This window comes from Chiroxiphia lanceolata, chromosome 3 (genome assembly GCF_009829145.1).
Source record: "Chiroxiphia lanceolata isolate bChiLan1 chromosome 3, bChiLan1.pri, whole genome shotgun sequence".
Lineage (NCBI taxonomy): Eukaryota > Metazoa > Chordata > Aves > Passeriformes > Pipridae > Chiroxiphia > Chiroxiphia lanceolata.
This window is the reverse complement of record NC_045639.1, coordinates 64110512-64128607: the sequence shown is the minus strand read 5'-3', so window position 1 is coordinate 64128607 and position 18096 is coordinate 64110512. Positions and strand designations below refer to the sequence as shown.

The window sequence follows — 18096 nt, the reverse complement described above, 5'->3', positions numbered from 1 at the left end:
GTTACTTCCTACCATTTTACCATTTTTTTTGGAGCTGGTTTCTTCTGTCAGAGGCTGGGCCAGTCTTTTTTATAAAAAGTGCATTTCTCAATTAATAAATGCTTCTACTTATTCCCTTTTCTGTGAACTTAATATACTATTTTCAATTATATTTATGATAAGAAGGATCTATGGTTCAATCTGCCCCTTCTCCTGATCAGGGATATTTAGTGATGTACCAGTCATAAAGGTATGTAAGCACTAAGAAGTCGCATGCAGATGTCTCTTTAGCTATTTCAGAGATTTATGTTTCTCTACCTAGTCCTCTTTTTCCCTTCCGATCTTGTGCCAAATATTCCCATAAATTACTTTTTTTTTTTTCCTCAGGGCTGAAATAAAGCTTCAGGGTTTAGGGTTTCTAAAGGTAGTGTGACATATTTTCTCATATATGGAAAACACAGAATAGCACAATATAACAGCTTTTCACAGTAGCATTTTACAAGTAATTCTGCCTTCTTCATTTCCTTTAAAACTCTTGCATGAGCAGTATTGTATCTCAGTGACCAGCCTTGAGCTTTAAAGGAAATTCAGTTTTATGGTTCTGAGCAGATAATCTGCCCCCCCCAATTTGTTTGCCAAATGGGTATCTAATTTACATTCCCAATTACCTCAATTGCACACATAAATGAGCTAATGAAACACACAAATGTATAACTGGTCATAAATAGTAATTTCTAAGTGCAATTGCAGTAATTGCATGTTCCTCATGATTTTGAAAATCAAGAACCTAATGTTAATTTAATGCTAGTTCATCTTGTATAGCAGTTATATTTAAAGCAGAAGTTTATCACTCAGCAAATGTGGCAGTCTTGTTCTATTATGTCTTTTTTCCATTACGGTTAATTGGTGGATAACAGCGTTTAACATTGCAGGGACTTCTTTCTGCTGATAAGTAGGGATCAGGCATTTTCCTAAAATAAACAGGACTGCAAATCTATTTATAAACTATATTGTGTCACAATAACTGCAGTTTTACACTCCTTTAAAAAGAAATATTCATTTGAGGTAACGAGATTTTGGGGAAAGAGATAATAAGCCACATAACTATTTTTGTCCAAATGTTCTGGTCACAATAATCACATCACAGAAATATCTAATTAACGCTTTGTTTTAGTCACAGGTCCTGCCAAAATCTAAGTCTCATTTTCTGTTTCCAAATGCAGTTAAATCTTGTAGCTCTTGTTACTTATTCTGCTGCCATCCCATCTGTTTTTCTCTTAGACTACAATTGATTTCTGGATAATGTAGAACTAAGACCTCCATGAGAGAGATTAACAAGTGCTGTGGTGTGACTGAATTACTCTGAAGTATCATATGAAAACTTCTATATAATTACATGAAAAGATTCACGTGTTATTAAATTTGTATTACTAAAATGTATGGTATAAAGACCAAGAATGTATATTGCAGTAGTAGTTCTAAGTCATTGGATGTAGTCCATTTTAAAATTAAAATGCGTATTTCAACCACTTTACTGTTATGGTTAGACTATAAACAATATAATTCAATGGTAGGGATTATGTTTTAATCTTTTGACGGTAAGATCTGACTTTGTATTTGTCTTTTACTAGTTTTAACAATAGAAATAGGGTTGATAAATGCAGAGCCAGAAATTTTATGTTCATTATTGCAGATAATGCACAGAAACGCTACTGAATAACAATAGTTGAAAGAGTAATCCAAAGTATATTAAGAGGATAATGTTGATTATGTTTATAGTTAGATAACAACTCATGGCTGAACACCATTCAAAGCATTTTACATATTAGGCCTCAATTCTGTAATCTGTTTCACTCAGGAAATCCCCCAAGCCATCTGTGGGTGGCTACTACCATAAGGAACACTTAGGTATTGTGCTTATTTCAGTGTCCCAACCCTAATTATTAGATCAGCTTTGTAATATAGGCTATACTTACAAAAAATAATAATAAAAAAATTCATTAGGACAGATAGTCAAGTTAATGAGAAGAAGCCAATAAAAGTAGAAAAACTCAAACTTGCCATCAACAGCTGCTGGTTTCTTTCTTGGACTGTGTTCTAGAAGAAGACGAGGTGGTACAAATTCCTTATGTCCTGCATACAAGTATACGGGTTAAGAAGCATAGAAAATGTATTCGTTAACAGGCTGAGCAGTTTCACTGGGAGACTGAACTCTCTTCAAAATTGTTCATGTTTAAAATATTACACTGTGCATAAAAGCTATTATCTTTCTGACACCTTAGGAAGGAAATGTATTTCTCAACAAACAGAGTAATTTATTTTTAAGAGACACATTTGAAATCAATGAAGTCTAGGTGACTCAAGCATATGCTGAAATGCTTACAGTTTTATTTTTCTTCATTAGACTCAAAGCTGAACTATAATACTTTGATAATAAGGTTACATAGTCATGATGCCTCTTCTACAGTAAAGGCTTATTTTCTTCTGTCAAAGAAATGATCTTCAGCAGCTCCCTTAAGTCCACTTATTATGAACTCCTTGAAACACCAGTAAAAATGATGATGTTTCTCATCCTTAAGGGTTATTCTTAATTAGGCAATACCAACCATGTCATGCATTGTAAACACCGAGGTCCTGATTCCAGCTGCTGGTTGAAACACCTCTACTCTCTCAGACTGTTCAACTGGGACTTTCTGTACTGTCTCAGCCTACGTGCAGATATCATGCTTTATAACAAAATATTTTTCACTTCATTTCTACAAAGATTCTCAAGCTGATTTAGCCTACTCCTATTACTTACGCTTATTTTCTAGTTTCTAACATATTTTCAGTCTCATTTCCTTTTAATTCCTTTCTCTGACATTTATTCTCAGTAGCAATCACATCATTGTCATTTGGAAAGTACATTTTTTTGTGACATGAGAAATAAAATTAAGTAGTTAAATATAATATTGATTCAGTCTTATGTACCAGCATACATTCACTGCACCAGAGTTCACATGCAATCAGGCTGTTAAATCTCAGCTCCAGCTCCACATCAGAAGCTCAAAGTCATGCCTCATGCTTGATTTCTCAGAAGAGAAATTAAGATCTTAATGGGCCTTGGAAACTGCAGCATCTTACTTACACCTCTCATTTTACAAAGGTATGTGTACTCATGGGGAATGCATGAGAAAAACATCATCTTGGAGACAGCAGTGGGATTTGAGCATCATGGTCTTAATGTTATTGCATCTCATCAGCATATGTACAATTGCAGGCATGTGGTTTAGTTCATCCAGTAATTTGTATAAAATATCACGTACGGAGCTGCTCAGACTTGACTCGTGCCTGAGCTACTGAGAAAATGTTAACACATTGGTAAAATCAATGCTTGAAGGTGCTTTGCAACAAATAGTAAAAATCAGGTTTTACACATAATTCCTGTCTTGGCAATAATGAAAAGTGGACATTTACCAATCTCATAATAGAATAATTATAGTCTTAGAATGAATGTTAGGTAAACTTTAGGAATCCAGGTATTTAGCTATGATTTTCCAAACACTTTATGTCTTAAAAAAAAAAAATCTTGAAGTTGCAAACTCAACTAATGATCCACTGAACACTTTTGTTACCAACCAAAATAGAAAAATTATATTCATAACATTTGTCAAAATACAGAAACTTCATCAACTGAATTTCTAGTTCAGAATGAAAACAAAAAACCGACATAAAAATTAATAAAGAGTGGATGATCCTATACTTTCTGCTAGGTTTGATCAGACTAAAGATCACTATTTTTTTCCCCCTAAACTAGATCACCGAACCCCCAGGTAGGAAAACTGATCTATAAGTTGGACTAATTGTTTCGTGTGAGAGATGATAAAGAGCAGTGACTCAGAATGTTGAGTGGATGAGTAATGAAGAGGGATAATCAATGATTTGGACTGCTGTGTAGTATCTACAGTGTGAGGCAATGATCTAACACCTCTAGGTCAAACTGTAGGCTGGCTCCATTATCTTCTTGTTCTTTACTGTAGCAGCAGTTTTCTAATGATTGCACCAGTGTGAATATACTGCCAGTATGGTACCACTTATTGCTAATGACTTGTCAAGTTTTATTTTATAGTTTTACAAGTTCTAAGAAAATAATTTATTTCATGCAAATTGACCACATGATCCAATATCAGAGTGTTTTAAGCACGAAAATCTTAAGCTTCACACATCAGAAACTTTCCCTTAGGCCAAAATGTTTGTTCTGAGCAGGTTCCTATCCACTCTGATAAAAGGCTTCTTTAATGTCTCCATGTCTTATTAAATGTCTCTATATTCACTTTGATGGGATTGCAAAGGACAGTAGCTGAATAAATATTTTATTCATTCTTTTGATGAAATATGTTAAAGGGGATAACCTAAGCCAAATTTCTTTTCTTTCCTTTTTTCTCTCCTCTTTAAGTTATAAAGCACAAGTGGTTTTCTGCAGTACAGATGGCTCACAAATAGAACTGAAGAATTGGCTTCAGCAGATCAGACCATTAGGATTAATGGTGTCTGCTATCTTGACTCCAGCAGTGGCCAGTTGGACACATATCCATGATGTAAATGAGAGGAAGGCAGGATGCTTTTAATGCTCCCAGTGGACAACCAGATTAGTCCATGAATCATGAGAAGTCATTATCCAGATTACTGTTATTATTATTGGACATACGTTTATCTGAGTGCTTTAGAAATGCAGCAGAGCACTGCATAGTTATTTGCTTCTCATTTCAAATGTAGACTTTACTTTTCTACTATGAGATAAGATGAAAAGGTTCATTTAACTTGCTTTCTTTAAAATTTTTTTAAACTTTTATTGGGGCTTGATTACTCAAAAAGATGTAATTGCAAACACAAAAATGGGCACACATTTCTATGCCTAATCTGTCCATACAGTTCCACAACATTTCCATGCATAATCTTTCCATGCATTTTTGCTACAGATCTCTCTGTCATATATGATACTGTAAACAGTTCTCTAACAACAAATTACATCAGATGACAACTGAAATAGTGAAATATTTTGGTTTTAATCTCATGGGAATGTTCTCATCAGAAGAAAAAGTGTCACATTAACACACAAGTAGCTTCTTCCACTGCCTGAAAGGCAAGAAATATGCTGTAAGGATGAGTAGAAGTTTCAAAACACTGGATGGTAACATGAATACTTAACTGAAAATAAGCTACAGACCTCAGGCTCTGCGGAACTTCTGTCATTGGTGTTTATTAAATCACTTGAGATGTCTTGAATAAATTAATTCTGACCTGGTTTATTAATATTTTAGATATTTTATTGCATGGTAAGGAATACAAGACAAAATTTAATTACCTTAATTTTCTCAATCTAGGAAGTGCCTTTCTACATGTATCAAAAATGTCATGTCCAGATATTGTGGATAAATTGAATTTTTATGACAACAGCAAATCATATGAGTTTTCTTTCTTCCCTGATCTTTTGAGTTCTATTTGTCAGCAGCAACCTTAATAAATTAAGTGTCAAACTATCTTTCTAATTCAAAAGATCATGAGATAAAATAAAATACTTCTAAAATTATTATTATCAAACAACTAAACATGTTGTAGACAGATGAATATTCCAATTCGATATAGAGAGAAATAATACCACCCCAGAATGTAACATGTGGAAATACCACTCCTATTACTGTTCACTTCCTCATACCTATATAGCAGTTATTTGAACAGCAGAAATCCTACAGTCCAACAGCACCAACACTTTGTTACCGTGTCTCTCTGCGGCAGCAAAATGTCTTCAGATAAATCTCATTCTGCTCAGATGTGATGTCATTCTCTAATGATAGTAAAAATAATTGAAATAAAATAAATGTGCTCTTTGCAGAGTCGTTTGTTACAAAAAGTAAATTCAAATCAAATGTTTCATGAATCTTGGAACAAGATATGGATCAACAGAATGAGGTAAGACTGCCAAATATGCTTTTAGAGGACTGAAAACTTCATGAAGGCCAAACATTTTTTCCAGGCTTCCAGTTTTGACATGTAAGATGCTAGAAGTTAAATGTGAGTCTCTCTCTTGCTAGAAGTCGTTACTCTCCAGACATTAGACTGCCATTGTGCTGAGGAAGGGTTTCTCTGCTTAGTACATGTGCATGAAAAACTATGAGCAAACTGTTTTTCATTGAGAAAGAACAGCTGTGGATCAAGAGGTGAGATTGTGCAACTGTACTGAACAATGCAAATACTCATTTTCAGGAAAGAATGAGTTGAAATACTGACACCTGTACAGGTATTCTTTCCTAAGGAACATATTGTGACATAATGGTTTCATGTACACTAGTAATTAAATGGTGCCTGAGAACATTACTGGGCTCTGGACTTCAGACATACATATCCTGCAACATTTTTTTGAATAGTCCCTGACAACTTTGACTTGTGCTAAGCAGCAATGTCTCAAACAATTAATTGGCTCAATTTAGGAGTTAACAAGGGCCAGGGACCACTCCCAATAGACAGCCAGGAGACAACCAACCCATTTTGACCTTGAGGAAGTGTACTGGATGTAGATCTCTCTATGACAGAAGAAATTGCATTCAGGGAACAGTTGAATTGAGTTTGATTTACTAATCTAGGTGTAGCCCACAAGTCTTAAAAGTGATAACAAAATTATATCAAATGGAAAAAATAGTTTAAACAGTGTCTTAATGACCTATTTGGAACTGAATTTTTGGCAGTGGCAGATGGAATTAATGGATAATAAAATAAGGCTTTTAAGAAAGAATATCTTGGAAGCCAACATACATTTCAGTTTTTCAGTTGCACTTGGGATCTGGGTCTTATTAAATGGATAATTGCTCAACATAAAGTGAAACTCTGATTTTGGATAAGGTTGATGTTACCTAAGAAAAGACTCTGTTACAGTGGTGCAGTGATTACCAGTACCAATGAAATCCTTTAAATTGTCATATTATGGTGCACACTGACTATCAACCAGTTACCTTTATGATGTAAAAGAAAAGAAGAAAAGGGAAAATTACGTGGATAATGCCAAATCTATCTGTCCATCTATATTCCACTATATCTATGCATTTAAGTCCATTAAAAATATCACAGGCAATGTTGGAACTCTTCATAGATCCTAACTTATCAGTAAAGCATATTATTGAGAGATGTTCCCTCAACACGCAGACAACAAAATGAGGCATTTATAAATAACCTTACAGCGTTGGGAGGCCATTGATCTATTAAGTTAAGTTAAGGCCCAGTAGATTAAAAGTGAAGGTGTAGGAAGTATGGATGCAGATTGATAATGTAAATGTAAATGCTGTTTTCAATGGAGTATGTGGAGGGATTAAATTTTGCTTCTCAAGGCACCAAACAAAAAGTAGCAGCAACTTGATGGTCTTCTATTCTTAATACAAAGAGATTCGAGTTCATCCTTTGTTTTTGATGACACATTCTTTTATATATTTACATGCAGTTATACCTACATAATATATAGTATGTATATCTGCATGCATGGGCATATGTGTACATATGCACACACATATATACACAAATACATATAGGTATTTATTTTGAATGAATTATAGAAAGGGGTTGGAGGGGACCTTAAAACCATCTATTTCCAAATTCCTGCTGTGGTTTAGTGATGTTTCTGAGCAGAAAATACTTGATTTGGTGATTGAACAGGTGTGAGATTCATTGTTGCAGATTCCTGGAGGTTATGTGAACATCAGTTAGTTGCTGCGTTTTCACTCAGCCACCAAATCCAATTAAAGTCACAGCTGGGAACCTGTTTGATATATCTTTTTCTTTTCCTGTGGGTTTATATCTCACACAATGCAAGTGTGAGCAAGTGTACAGATGAGGCAGGCAAGAGAGGCATGGGTAAAGTTATAGGTGTTTTGGTTTTTTTCTCTTTTAACCTACAGCCAGTACTATGGGTCCAGAAATGTATGCAATATATTTTAGCTGCATGGCAGATCTGCACAGTTAAATCCAGTTAAAACAATATATCTGTTGAGAACTATTTTACTGAGATTTTTACAACAAAATCCCTCTTTAATTCAATCCATACCTTGTGAAAGCTGTTCTAGTTTTTGTGTTCAAAAGACTGAAGTCTTTTAGGAGTTAAAAGTTAAGTATTAGCAATTTTACCATTAAGTAAGAACTCACAAAGCCTTTTCTGACATCAAAATAAAATTGAATTGAAAAACCTGAAAATTCAATTGCATCCACTTCCTGCCATTATTTATCATGGGCATTTAGCAGATAAAAATAATTCTACATTTATGTTTAGAAATATTGAAAGAGGGATCCCAAAGAACTAAGTAGTAGGACAGTGAAAATGATGGGTTATTGTGTGGAAATGATGGGCTATTATAGTTATTGCTGCATACTTGAGTGTGAAAGGACTGTAAAAGCAGATTATAAAATGGAAAGCCATATTCAGCCTTTCTCTCCCCAAATAACCTTTAATAAATTGGTATCATATACAGTGACCTCTAGCTTAATTAACGTGAATATCAGGAGTTGGTATAGATGCATTTTTTTCACAATATGAAGTATCCAAGGGAAAATAATTAAAACAGAGAAAAGAAAACACTGTAACTAAATACTTGCAGCAGAATGGAGGGGACTGATAAGCTGTTATGATGAAAAATAATAAACACTGACTATGCCATGGGATCACTGGTAGGTAATTTATAAGTTATTTGTATTTGGTTTATCTGTACATAGCATCATTTCAACTGTCCTTATTCCAACTACATCTAAGAAACATTAAGTGCTAAAGTCAGAAAAGCCGAAGGTAACTACTGCAAGAATGCTAAAACTTTGTGTTGTCTTCGAGAAAGAGTGAATATGCCAGGTTTTGCAAAACAAAGACAACCTAGGATAGATAAAATCACTATAATAATTTCTCATAATTATAGATATTTGTAGATAGTGAATATATTTAATATAGAAACCACTGGAAGTCAAACTGAACCCAAATATCTCTGACCACAAGTCACAAAGTTTTTCATATCTTTATCTTTTTGCCAAAATGAGAGAAACAAGAAGTTAACGACAATCACCTAAGACAGTGAATCCATAACCATTTTTCAGCAGTTATGATTTCAATAATAATTTCAATTTAAAGTCAGAGGGAAAAGAATAGAGAGGTTTTATTAGATCAATTATCAGGAGTTGGGCCCAAAGGTACAGAGGTGTTGGCTCCTAACTCCTGTTCCTCACTCCCACTGAAATCAATGAGAACTAAGTATTAGGTTCGTATCTTATTCCTCTGAAGGCTAGGCTCTTGTAATTAAGAAACTCAGTGAGCATTCTCTTTCTTCTATAAGTGCTATGGCTGAAATTATGAGAAATACTGGAACAAAAAACTGCAATACTTGAGATAATGATTACTTTAAACCAATCTTGCTTTAGTGACTTCTGATTCTTCATTCCCTTTCATTTTCACAGGAAAGACCCTCTGTTTTTTAAAGATATATTTTGTATATATAGATATTATTTTTAGAACAAAGAGTCCTGTGATTCACTGTCATTGGTTCTAATCCTTGTGTTCAAGGCCTCCTCTATGATTTTTGAGAAAATTACTGAACTTACCATGCCTTTCCATTACACCTATAAATGGATGTAACAGAAATTAAAAAAAAAAAATTAATGGTTTATGCATAGAGCAACTAAAAATTCCCAATCTTAAATTCTATGAAAGCGAAATCTGTAAAGACCAAGCTTTTGTTCTGATGTTAAAATCATTTAGTTTCTTTGTTTGATTCATTTGGACAGGGAATACCTTCCATATTTATTCAAGAAAGTATTTCCCTCTATAGTTCTTCTCCCTTTTTCTCACATCCAAAATGCTATAGCAATTGCTATTCATATTTTTAAGTGTCACCACTGTTTTCTTGATTAACAGCTGCTCCTGATAGTATCCTTTGAAATCTTATAGAAAACTCATAATTTCAAGTCTTCATTTGAGCAAAATCCTTGTTTGCACATTTTCAGCATGCTTCTTGAATATATGTAGGCTCTTTCACTACTAGACATTCTAAAAGTTAACTTTCAGACAGTTAAATCACCCAAGGGATCCATTTATAGTCAATGGAGAGAAATTGCTACCTTCAAAGGGTGATTCATCTTTTTTATCTTAAGGCATCTTTTTTAGGATGAAATTGTCTTCTGGAGGCCTCCATTTCATACTATTGGCTATAAAGACAGCTAAAGGTTAAAGTTTGGCAATTAACTTTTGGGTATCTAAGCGAGGTCCAATGAATTGCAAGCATCTTATTTAGCAGCTCTACATAAAGATGACACTATGTGCCACCAAAATATTACAGGACTAAAATCAAGAGCCATGCATGATTTTTCACACTCTAAATGCTGTCTGGTAAAGCAGTGCTCCCCAACCCCCCAGCAATTATATGCATGAATCTCACATAGAAAAAGGATTTTGTTGTTAAGCTTAACAGAAAAAAATACCCAAAAAACAAACAAAAAATTATAAAAGTGTTGTTTAGATTTAATGTGTGTAGGCATTGAACACTTTTTGAACTCTATATGTTCTTTACTTTGTCAGATAATACTGAGTGTACTGAAGGACAAAGCGAAACAATAGGAAGGAAAGTGAAGTACCAGAGGGAAGAATAGCATTTCCTGATGAAGTAAAAATAAATTGCTCTTGTCTCAGTCTAGGTATATGTCATACATTACATGTGTTTTTGAGGAAGCAGATACATGCAGAAAGAAAGTGGACATCAAAAGAAAGATTCACCTGAAGAGAGAATGGTGAAAAGAATGGATCTGCCACAGCTTACTGTCACAGTGGCTGCAGATAAGATGCAGAAGGAGGAGGATATCAACAAGGGAGGGAGAGCATGTGTTGCTTAGGCCATGTCTGAACACTCTTCTGTCTACTGAATTGCATATTCTCAGAGCAGAAGAGGTGAGGAATTATTGCTAAGATGGAAATGCTTTATGATGGAATGTATCTTGTCAAAGCATTTGTAGATCCTTTATATGGTCTCCTTATCTACGTGATATGGTGACCTGGTACCATCAGTCAGTGTTAAAACTGAGTCTCATCATTTTCCAGCAAAGAATCTATATTTGGATAAGAAGAGTAACTTCTCTTAGTCCCACAGTGGAGCTATAGGTTCTTCCTTGTTAATGAATATTTCAGGTGAAAACTGGATGCATTTTTCCTCCTTCATGATGTTTCAGCGTATTTAGCATCAGGAGGTGTTTAAAGACACATTGTATGCATCTCAGCTATTTTCCTTTTAATTAAAGTTGAGAGAGACTACTTGTTATGGTGGTTAACTTCCCCAAGAATTTTCAGAAGTATATTCTAAAGGTAATGGATTCATTAGCTCATTTATAATTTTTGAAATAAATATATTTTAGAGTTATATAACCTGGCCTTATACAACTAACTGAAGGAGAAGATTGTGGGTTATCATGTCTCATCAAAGACAAGTGTTTGCTTCTAACCCATGAAAGATTCCTGTTTTACTGAAATGGTTGACATTTAAGATGTAGTTGGCTGGCTGGTTTGGCCTAAGTAACTCTATGATGGACTTCATGGTTTCTCATTCATTGTGTAAGAAGATTAAGCAATTGGTTAGGGTCTTCAGGGACTATTAGGTTGATAAGTATTTAAAATATAGATTCTGTAGTGCTCAATGTTACAACACTAAAATATTTCTACAGGTCAATTTTGGTCTCCAAAATTAGAAAATAATGGAACCTAGAGGTACTTGTAATCAGACCTATGTGGAAAATCCTAAGGTCTTTTTAAATATGCTATCAATTTTGCTGAGTATCTGTTCCAACCTGCGCAACAAGAAAGTTGAACCTTTTAATGAACTTCCTTTTTAGCTAGTTTAGGAGCACTTCGAATATTTGACAGGGAAGGATTAAAAGAGACAAATTTTAAATGACCAACACAAATTATCTTTCTCTGTGTTGGAAATGGCTGAAGTATTTTGTCCAAAATAAGCATCTTTACTGGAAGAATAATCTGTCATAGCAAATTCTGAACTCAGCTGAGGTTTGGCAGAGTTATATGTAGCTAACTTCAATGGTTGTCTTTTCTACCAACATTGCTTATAATGCAATCTCAGATCTATCAACAGTTATATTCCATCCCTTTAAATAATTAATCCTTATGGGTGTTCCAAATAGAAATACTGTCAGCAAAATCTGAAACATACATAATCATTGTCTGGGTTCTTTTGCATATACAGGTTTTTAAAAGCTAAAAAATCTAGGCTTGAGAAGGAGGATCTTTCTTTTGCGAATTGTGTTTTTCCTCATACTTGAAGCCATCCAAGCTCTAAGGAAGAAACATATGTTCTTATAGGTTGACATTTGAAACTTATGTTTTTCTAGGTTTCTGAGATGTTACCTTGCCAACTATGCCTCACAAATACGTATAAAACTACTTTTGGCTTAAATAATTTTCTGCAAGTATTTTTCATATTAAATTCACTTCTGACAATGATATTGAATACTGAAGAATGGTTGTGTAGCTCTAGAATCACAGAATAACAGAATGGATAAGATTGGAAGGGTCCACAGTGGGTCATCTGATCCACCTTCCCTGCTCAAGGAGGTTCATCCTACAGCATAGGATGAACACGGCACAGGATTTCATCCAGATGGTTCTTGAATGTCTCCAGTGAGGGAAACTTCACAACCTCTCTGGGCAACCCGTTCCAGTGCTCGGTCACTCGCACAGTAAAGTTCTTCCCCTTATTCCTATGCATCAGTTACTGCTCATTGCAGTTGTCCTATTGTTTGGCACCACCACGAAGAGCCTCGATCCATCTTCTTGACTCCATCCGTTCAGATGCTTTTATACATTAATGAGGTCCCCTCTCAGCCATCTCTTCCTGAGGCTGAACAGGCCCAGCTCCCTCAGCTTTTCCTTGTAAGAAAGATACTCCAGTCCCTTAATCATCTTTGTTGCCCTCTGCTGGACCTGCTCCTAGAGTTCCATGTCTCTCTTGTACTGAAGAGCCCAGAACTGGACACAGCACTCCAGATGCCTCATCAGGGCTGAGTAGAGGGTAAGTATCACCTCTCTTGACTTACTGGTGATGCTCTTCCTAATGCACCCCACGATCCCGTTGGCCTTCATGGCCACAAGGACACGCTGCTGTCTCATGGACAGTTTGTTGTCCACAAGGATCTCCAGGTCCTTCTCCACAGAGCTACTTTCCAGTAGGTCAGTCCCCAGCATGTACTGGTGCATGGAGTTATTATTTCATAGATGCAGGACCCTGCATTTTCCCTTGCTGAATTTCAGAAATTCTTCTCTGCCCATCTCTCCAGCCTTTTGAGGTCCTTCTGAAGGGCTGCACAGCACTCTGGGGTATCAGACACTCCTATCAGCCTTGTGTCATCAGCAAACTTCCTGAGGAGGCCTCTGTCCCTTCATCCAAGTAACTGATGAACAAGTTAAACAATATTGGACCCAGTACTGACTCTGGGGGGACAGCACTAGTGACAGGCCTCCAACTAGACCTGGTGCCACTGATTATGACCCTCTAGGATCTGCCATTCAGCCGGTTCTCAATCCACCTCACTGCCCACTCATCCAGTTCACAGTTTCTGAGTTTGCCTATGAGGATGTTGTGAGAGACATTGTCAAAAGCCTTGCTGAAGTCGAGGTAGACAATAACCAGTGCTCTTCTCTCATCCCCCCAGGTAGCTGTTTCATTGTAGAAGGCAGTCGAGTTGGTCAAGTATGATTTACCTTTAGTGAATATATGCTGACTACTCCCAATTACCTTCTTGTCATTCATGTGGATAGAGATGGCCTGCAAATGAGGAGCGCTATCACCTTTCCAGGGACTGAGGTTGGGCTGAATGGCCTGTAGTTCCCTTGGTCCTCCTTCTTGCCCTTTTCAAAGACTGGGGTGACATTTACTTTCTTCCAGTCTTCAGACACTCTCCTGATCACCACAGCCTTTACAAGATGATTGCAGGGAGCCTCATGGATCAGCACTCATGGATCCATCCCCTCAGGGCCCATGGATTTGTGGATGTCAAGTTTGCCTAGGTGGTGTTGTCTAACCCAATCCTCCTTGATCAGTCTTCCTTACAACATTCCTTTACCCAGGTCTCCTGGTCATAGACTACTGGGGGCTGGTCTTGTCAGTGAAGTCCGATGCAAAGGAGGCGTTCAGTAACTCTACTTTCTCTGCATCCTCTGCTACCAGAGTCCCCTCTCCATTTAGTAATGGGCCCACATTATTTTTAGTTTTCCTTTTGTTATTAATGTATTTGAAGAAGCTGTTCTTGTTGTCCTTGACATCATTGGCCAGATTTCATTCCAGGTAGGCCTTGGCTCATTTCTACTTACTCTGACAACTTCTATATATTCATTCCAAGTAGCTTCACCCTGTTTCTGTCTCCTGAGTACTTCCTGCTTATTCTTGAGAAATGATGGGATGTCCTTGTTCATCCATGCAAATCTCTGGCCCCCTTTGCTTGATTTCTTCTCATCAGGATGCATCATTCTTGAGCATGGAGGAAGTGATCCTTGAATATCAACCATCTCTCTTGGACCCCTGTGATAACTACTGCAAGTTAAAGATCAAGAAGTGCCAACAGCCACAACAACCCCTCTTCACTGAAGGACCTGTTCCCCTGGGGTTCTTTCAAGAAGAACCCTAAAAAGTCTAAAGTTAGTTTACCTGAAATCCATGGTTACAGTCTTGCTCGTTGCCCTGCTTCATCCTTGCCTGATGCTGAACTCCATAATCTCTTGGTCACTACAGCCAAGACAGCCCCCTACCTTCACATCTCTAACAAGACCCTCTCTGTTTGTTAGTATGAGGTTGAGCAGCACCACCATGCCTTGTGAGATCCTCCACTACCTGTGACAGAAGGCTGTCATCATTGCTTCCCAGGAACTTCCTGGACTGTTTGTGCTTTGCTGTGTTATTTCTCCAGCAGATGTCTAGGAAGTTAAATTCCCCCACAAGAACCAATACCTGTTACTTTGAGACTGCTTTGGGTTGCCTGTAGAATGCTTCCATTTTTTAACCTACTTGACATATCATCACTATTTGTTGTAATAACTATAACTGGCCACTAATGTATAACTGTTCACTAAATGTAATACATATTCTACAAGGTCACTTCTTAAACTTATTATGACCTTTTAAATATGAGACTCAGTTTGTTTACTATTAGCAGTTTAGGGGTTTTTTTGGCATTTAACTTTTGCTCTTATTTTCCAAATAGCTTACTTTTCAAAACTATAGTTGAGTCTTTTGATGATCCTCCATTGAAATGATTCTTGATTTTTAAACTTGTTTACTGTACTATATGAAATTGTTATAATATTAAATAGTAGTAACAAAATAAAAAGCAAGTGTGAGAAAAACAGTTACTCTAGTCTCTCTGCCTTCACAGATTAAATTGGTTTATTTCCATTAAAATCAAAGATTTAGAGTCACACCAGCAAAGGTTTAGACTTTCTCTGGTATACCATAGTTTTGCCTCCTCAGAGTGCCTTACAGTGAACTATCAAAGAAAGAGATCCATTCCTCTCTACAGAAGCAAAATACCACACATTCCTTTTGTAGCTGCTTCTGAGAGAGTCAGTCATTTGAAATTTTTTTGGCAAAGTTTCAATAAAGTGCCATAAGAGTGTTGACAGATGCAGCTTTGTGTGCCAGCATCTGGCTCTGGTTCACAGTGGGATGACATAAGCAGATAATAATGGATAGCTATTTTGCTTCTGTGGGATGGTATCAGGATTATATTCTGATAACATTCCAATTGAGAGATCAATGTCATTCCAGAGTTTGACCAAAGAGACAGTGAGAGTGGGGTCAAAGAGAAGAACCTTGTTCAAATGAAGATCACTGGATATCTTCTCATTGTTTCTCATAGCTGAATAGAAATTTAAAGAAGCAATATTTAGACTCCAAATGGCAGATAAAGTTATTGCAATAATTGAACATTAATAAAATAGTTATACATTTTTCAACAATTAAAACTTAATTTTCTGTTTCTCATACATGTATTTAAAATCACTCTTCATTAATTCTTTCCTTTCACACTGATTGAACAGTATTCAAAACTCTCCCAGATTACTACAGGAGTAAACTCCTCTGTCACTCAATCATCTCCATTTATGTCATCAGCAGAAAAAAAATGTGTCAATAAGTGTTTCATCATATGAGCTGCTTTTTGATAAACTGTTGGACAATTAATTGTCAACTCTGAAGATGAATCCAGATGAATCTCTTTAAATTTTGGGGTACAGTACTGCCCTCAGAAGGCAGTAAAAAAGTAAATATTTAGAAAATAAAACTGGAAAAGTATCATGGCTCCCTTACTCTTTCTTTAGTATTTCACTAAAACAAATATCTGGCTTGTTTGTTTTCTACCAAGGGGGAGAGGGCTATTGAGTAGTTAGCATCAGAAAGCATGTCACCATAGAAAAAAAATCCTATTCTTTGGCATTTTTTCTCAAATGTTAAAGCCTATAACTCAGCCCATAAATTTCCTGCTGAATTTCTCCAAACAAGAAACTGATAACATACTACTTTCTTATTTATTACAATTGATTTTTCTTTCTTTTCTATTTGCACTGCATCAAATATACACCCAGAGAAAGTACACTGGTATCAAAGTTGTTTCCATGTAAATGTGATGTAATGAGGTGAAAAGTTACACCTTGTCATTGAGACATCCACAAGCACATTCTGGTCTTTAATTGAATAGGAGTGACACTTAAAAATAGTTCAAGAGCCTAAAGTGTTTTACTATCTAAACAGCACAGGGCAAGTATTTAACTCCAGTGCTACAGCCCACCCACAGCAAACACAGGCATTTTTTCTTTCAAAATTAGGTACTTATTGCTCTAGGGGTTTTTTGCAGTATACTTCATGATCTTTCACTATTAATATACCAGTATCTCAATTTGTTTTATATTATATGGCAAGTATCATACTGACAGCCTTGAAATTCTCTTACCACATTTTGTAATAACAATAATACCTCTCTTTTGACTGAATACTTCTTGGTAACGGAGAAGAGGCACGCCTTGGAAGAAGATTGTAGATGTGAGTGATATTCAGTCTACCACTTTTTTCTGGGACGAAATAATCTCTAAGATTCCCCATGGTCATTCATCACAATTTGCCTGAATTTCTTGACGCTCCATGTTTGTCAGGTTTTCTTCCTTTTTGTTTTTTCACAAGCATATTTGCAAAAGGTGAGACTTCAATAATTTTTTTAATGAGAAGGTGGGATGACTCTTTTACCCTATATGATACACTCTTGTGATGTACGCATGCCAGAAATCCTGATGATTTTCTCCAAGGCAAATATTTGTTCAACAGTATAAGATTAGCAATATCGTCTACATCACTTTCCCTGACATGGAAATACACAATAAACATATCAGGGTAAATTGATGAAAGGAAAAGATATGACCACATTCCTTTGTAGTCTAGCTGTTATCAGAAAGAGGTATGTAGTGGTATAAGCTCCATAGAGTAATTGGGTACTTCCATGCAAAGATTTTAGAAGGCCTAAACTGTGAATAATATAACATCTGTTCTCCCACTGTCTTTGTTGCCAATTAAGCAACTTGAAGATCATCCAGCAGTGAGTCCAGAGTACTGTGAAATGCAAGTGGTTTAACTGAAACTAGAACACCATAAAACTATGCACACAAAATAACTTCTAAGTGATTAAAATGAAAACAAAATCAGACCATGAGTAGAGAGTGTGCCTGTGGAAAGAGAAGGTGCCATGTTATGAAGAAATACCCAAGAGATATTTATCACTCTTAATTCAGCAGTATGCAGCATGCACAGCCCCATGCTAAGGTGGCATGCAAAAAGAGAAACACACAAGAATCCACTTTATGTAGCTGCAAACCAAAAAAGGCATTTCATCAGAACAGCTCCTTGATCTGCCAGAGTAGCTCAGGATGTGCTAACATAAAGCAAGCTGGCAAACATTGCAGGGAAAGCAGGGGATGAGTGGGAAAACAGGTGTATGGGTCAGGAGGAATAAAATAGAGTAGACTCAGTTAACTTAGAGAATCATGTGCTCCATGCTAAAAGAGTGACCAATTAGTGTCCCTGA

At 36.2% G+C, this 18096-nt stretch overlaps 1 protein-coding gene across 2 annotated transcripts in view; it reads right to left on the bottom strand.

Moving 5' to 3' along the window:
• The window catches only part of TRDN (triadin), a 111426-nt gene that overhangs the window by 9982 nt on the left and 83348 nt on the right, over positions 1-18096 (bottom strand). For both annotated transcript variants that reach the window (XM_032683806.1, XM_032683807.1), the window contains one exon: positions 2041-2112. In XM_032683806.1, coding sequence (XP_032539697.1) covers positions 2041-2112 — 72 coding nt within the window. The remainder of the gene's footprint in view (positions 1-2040; positions 2113-18096) is intronic.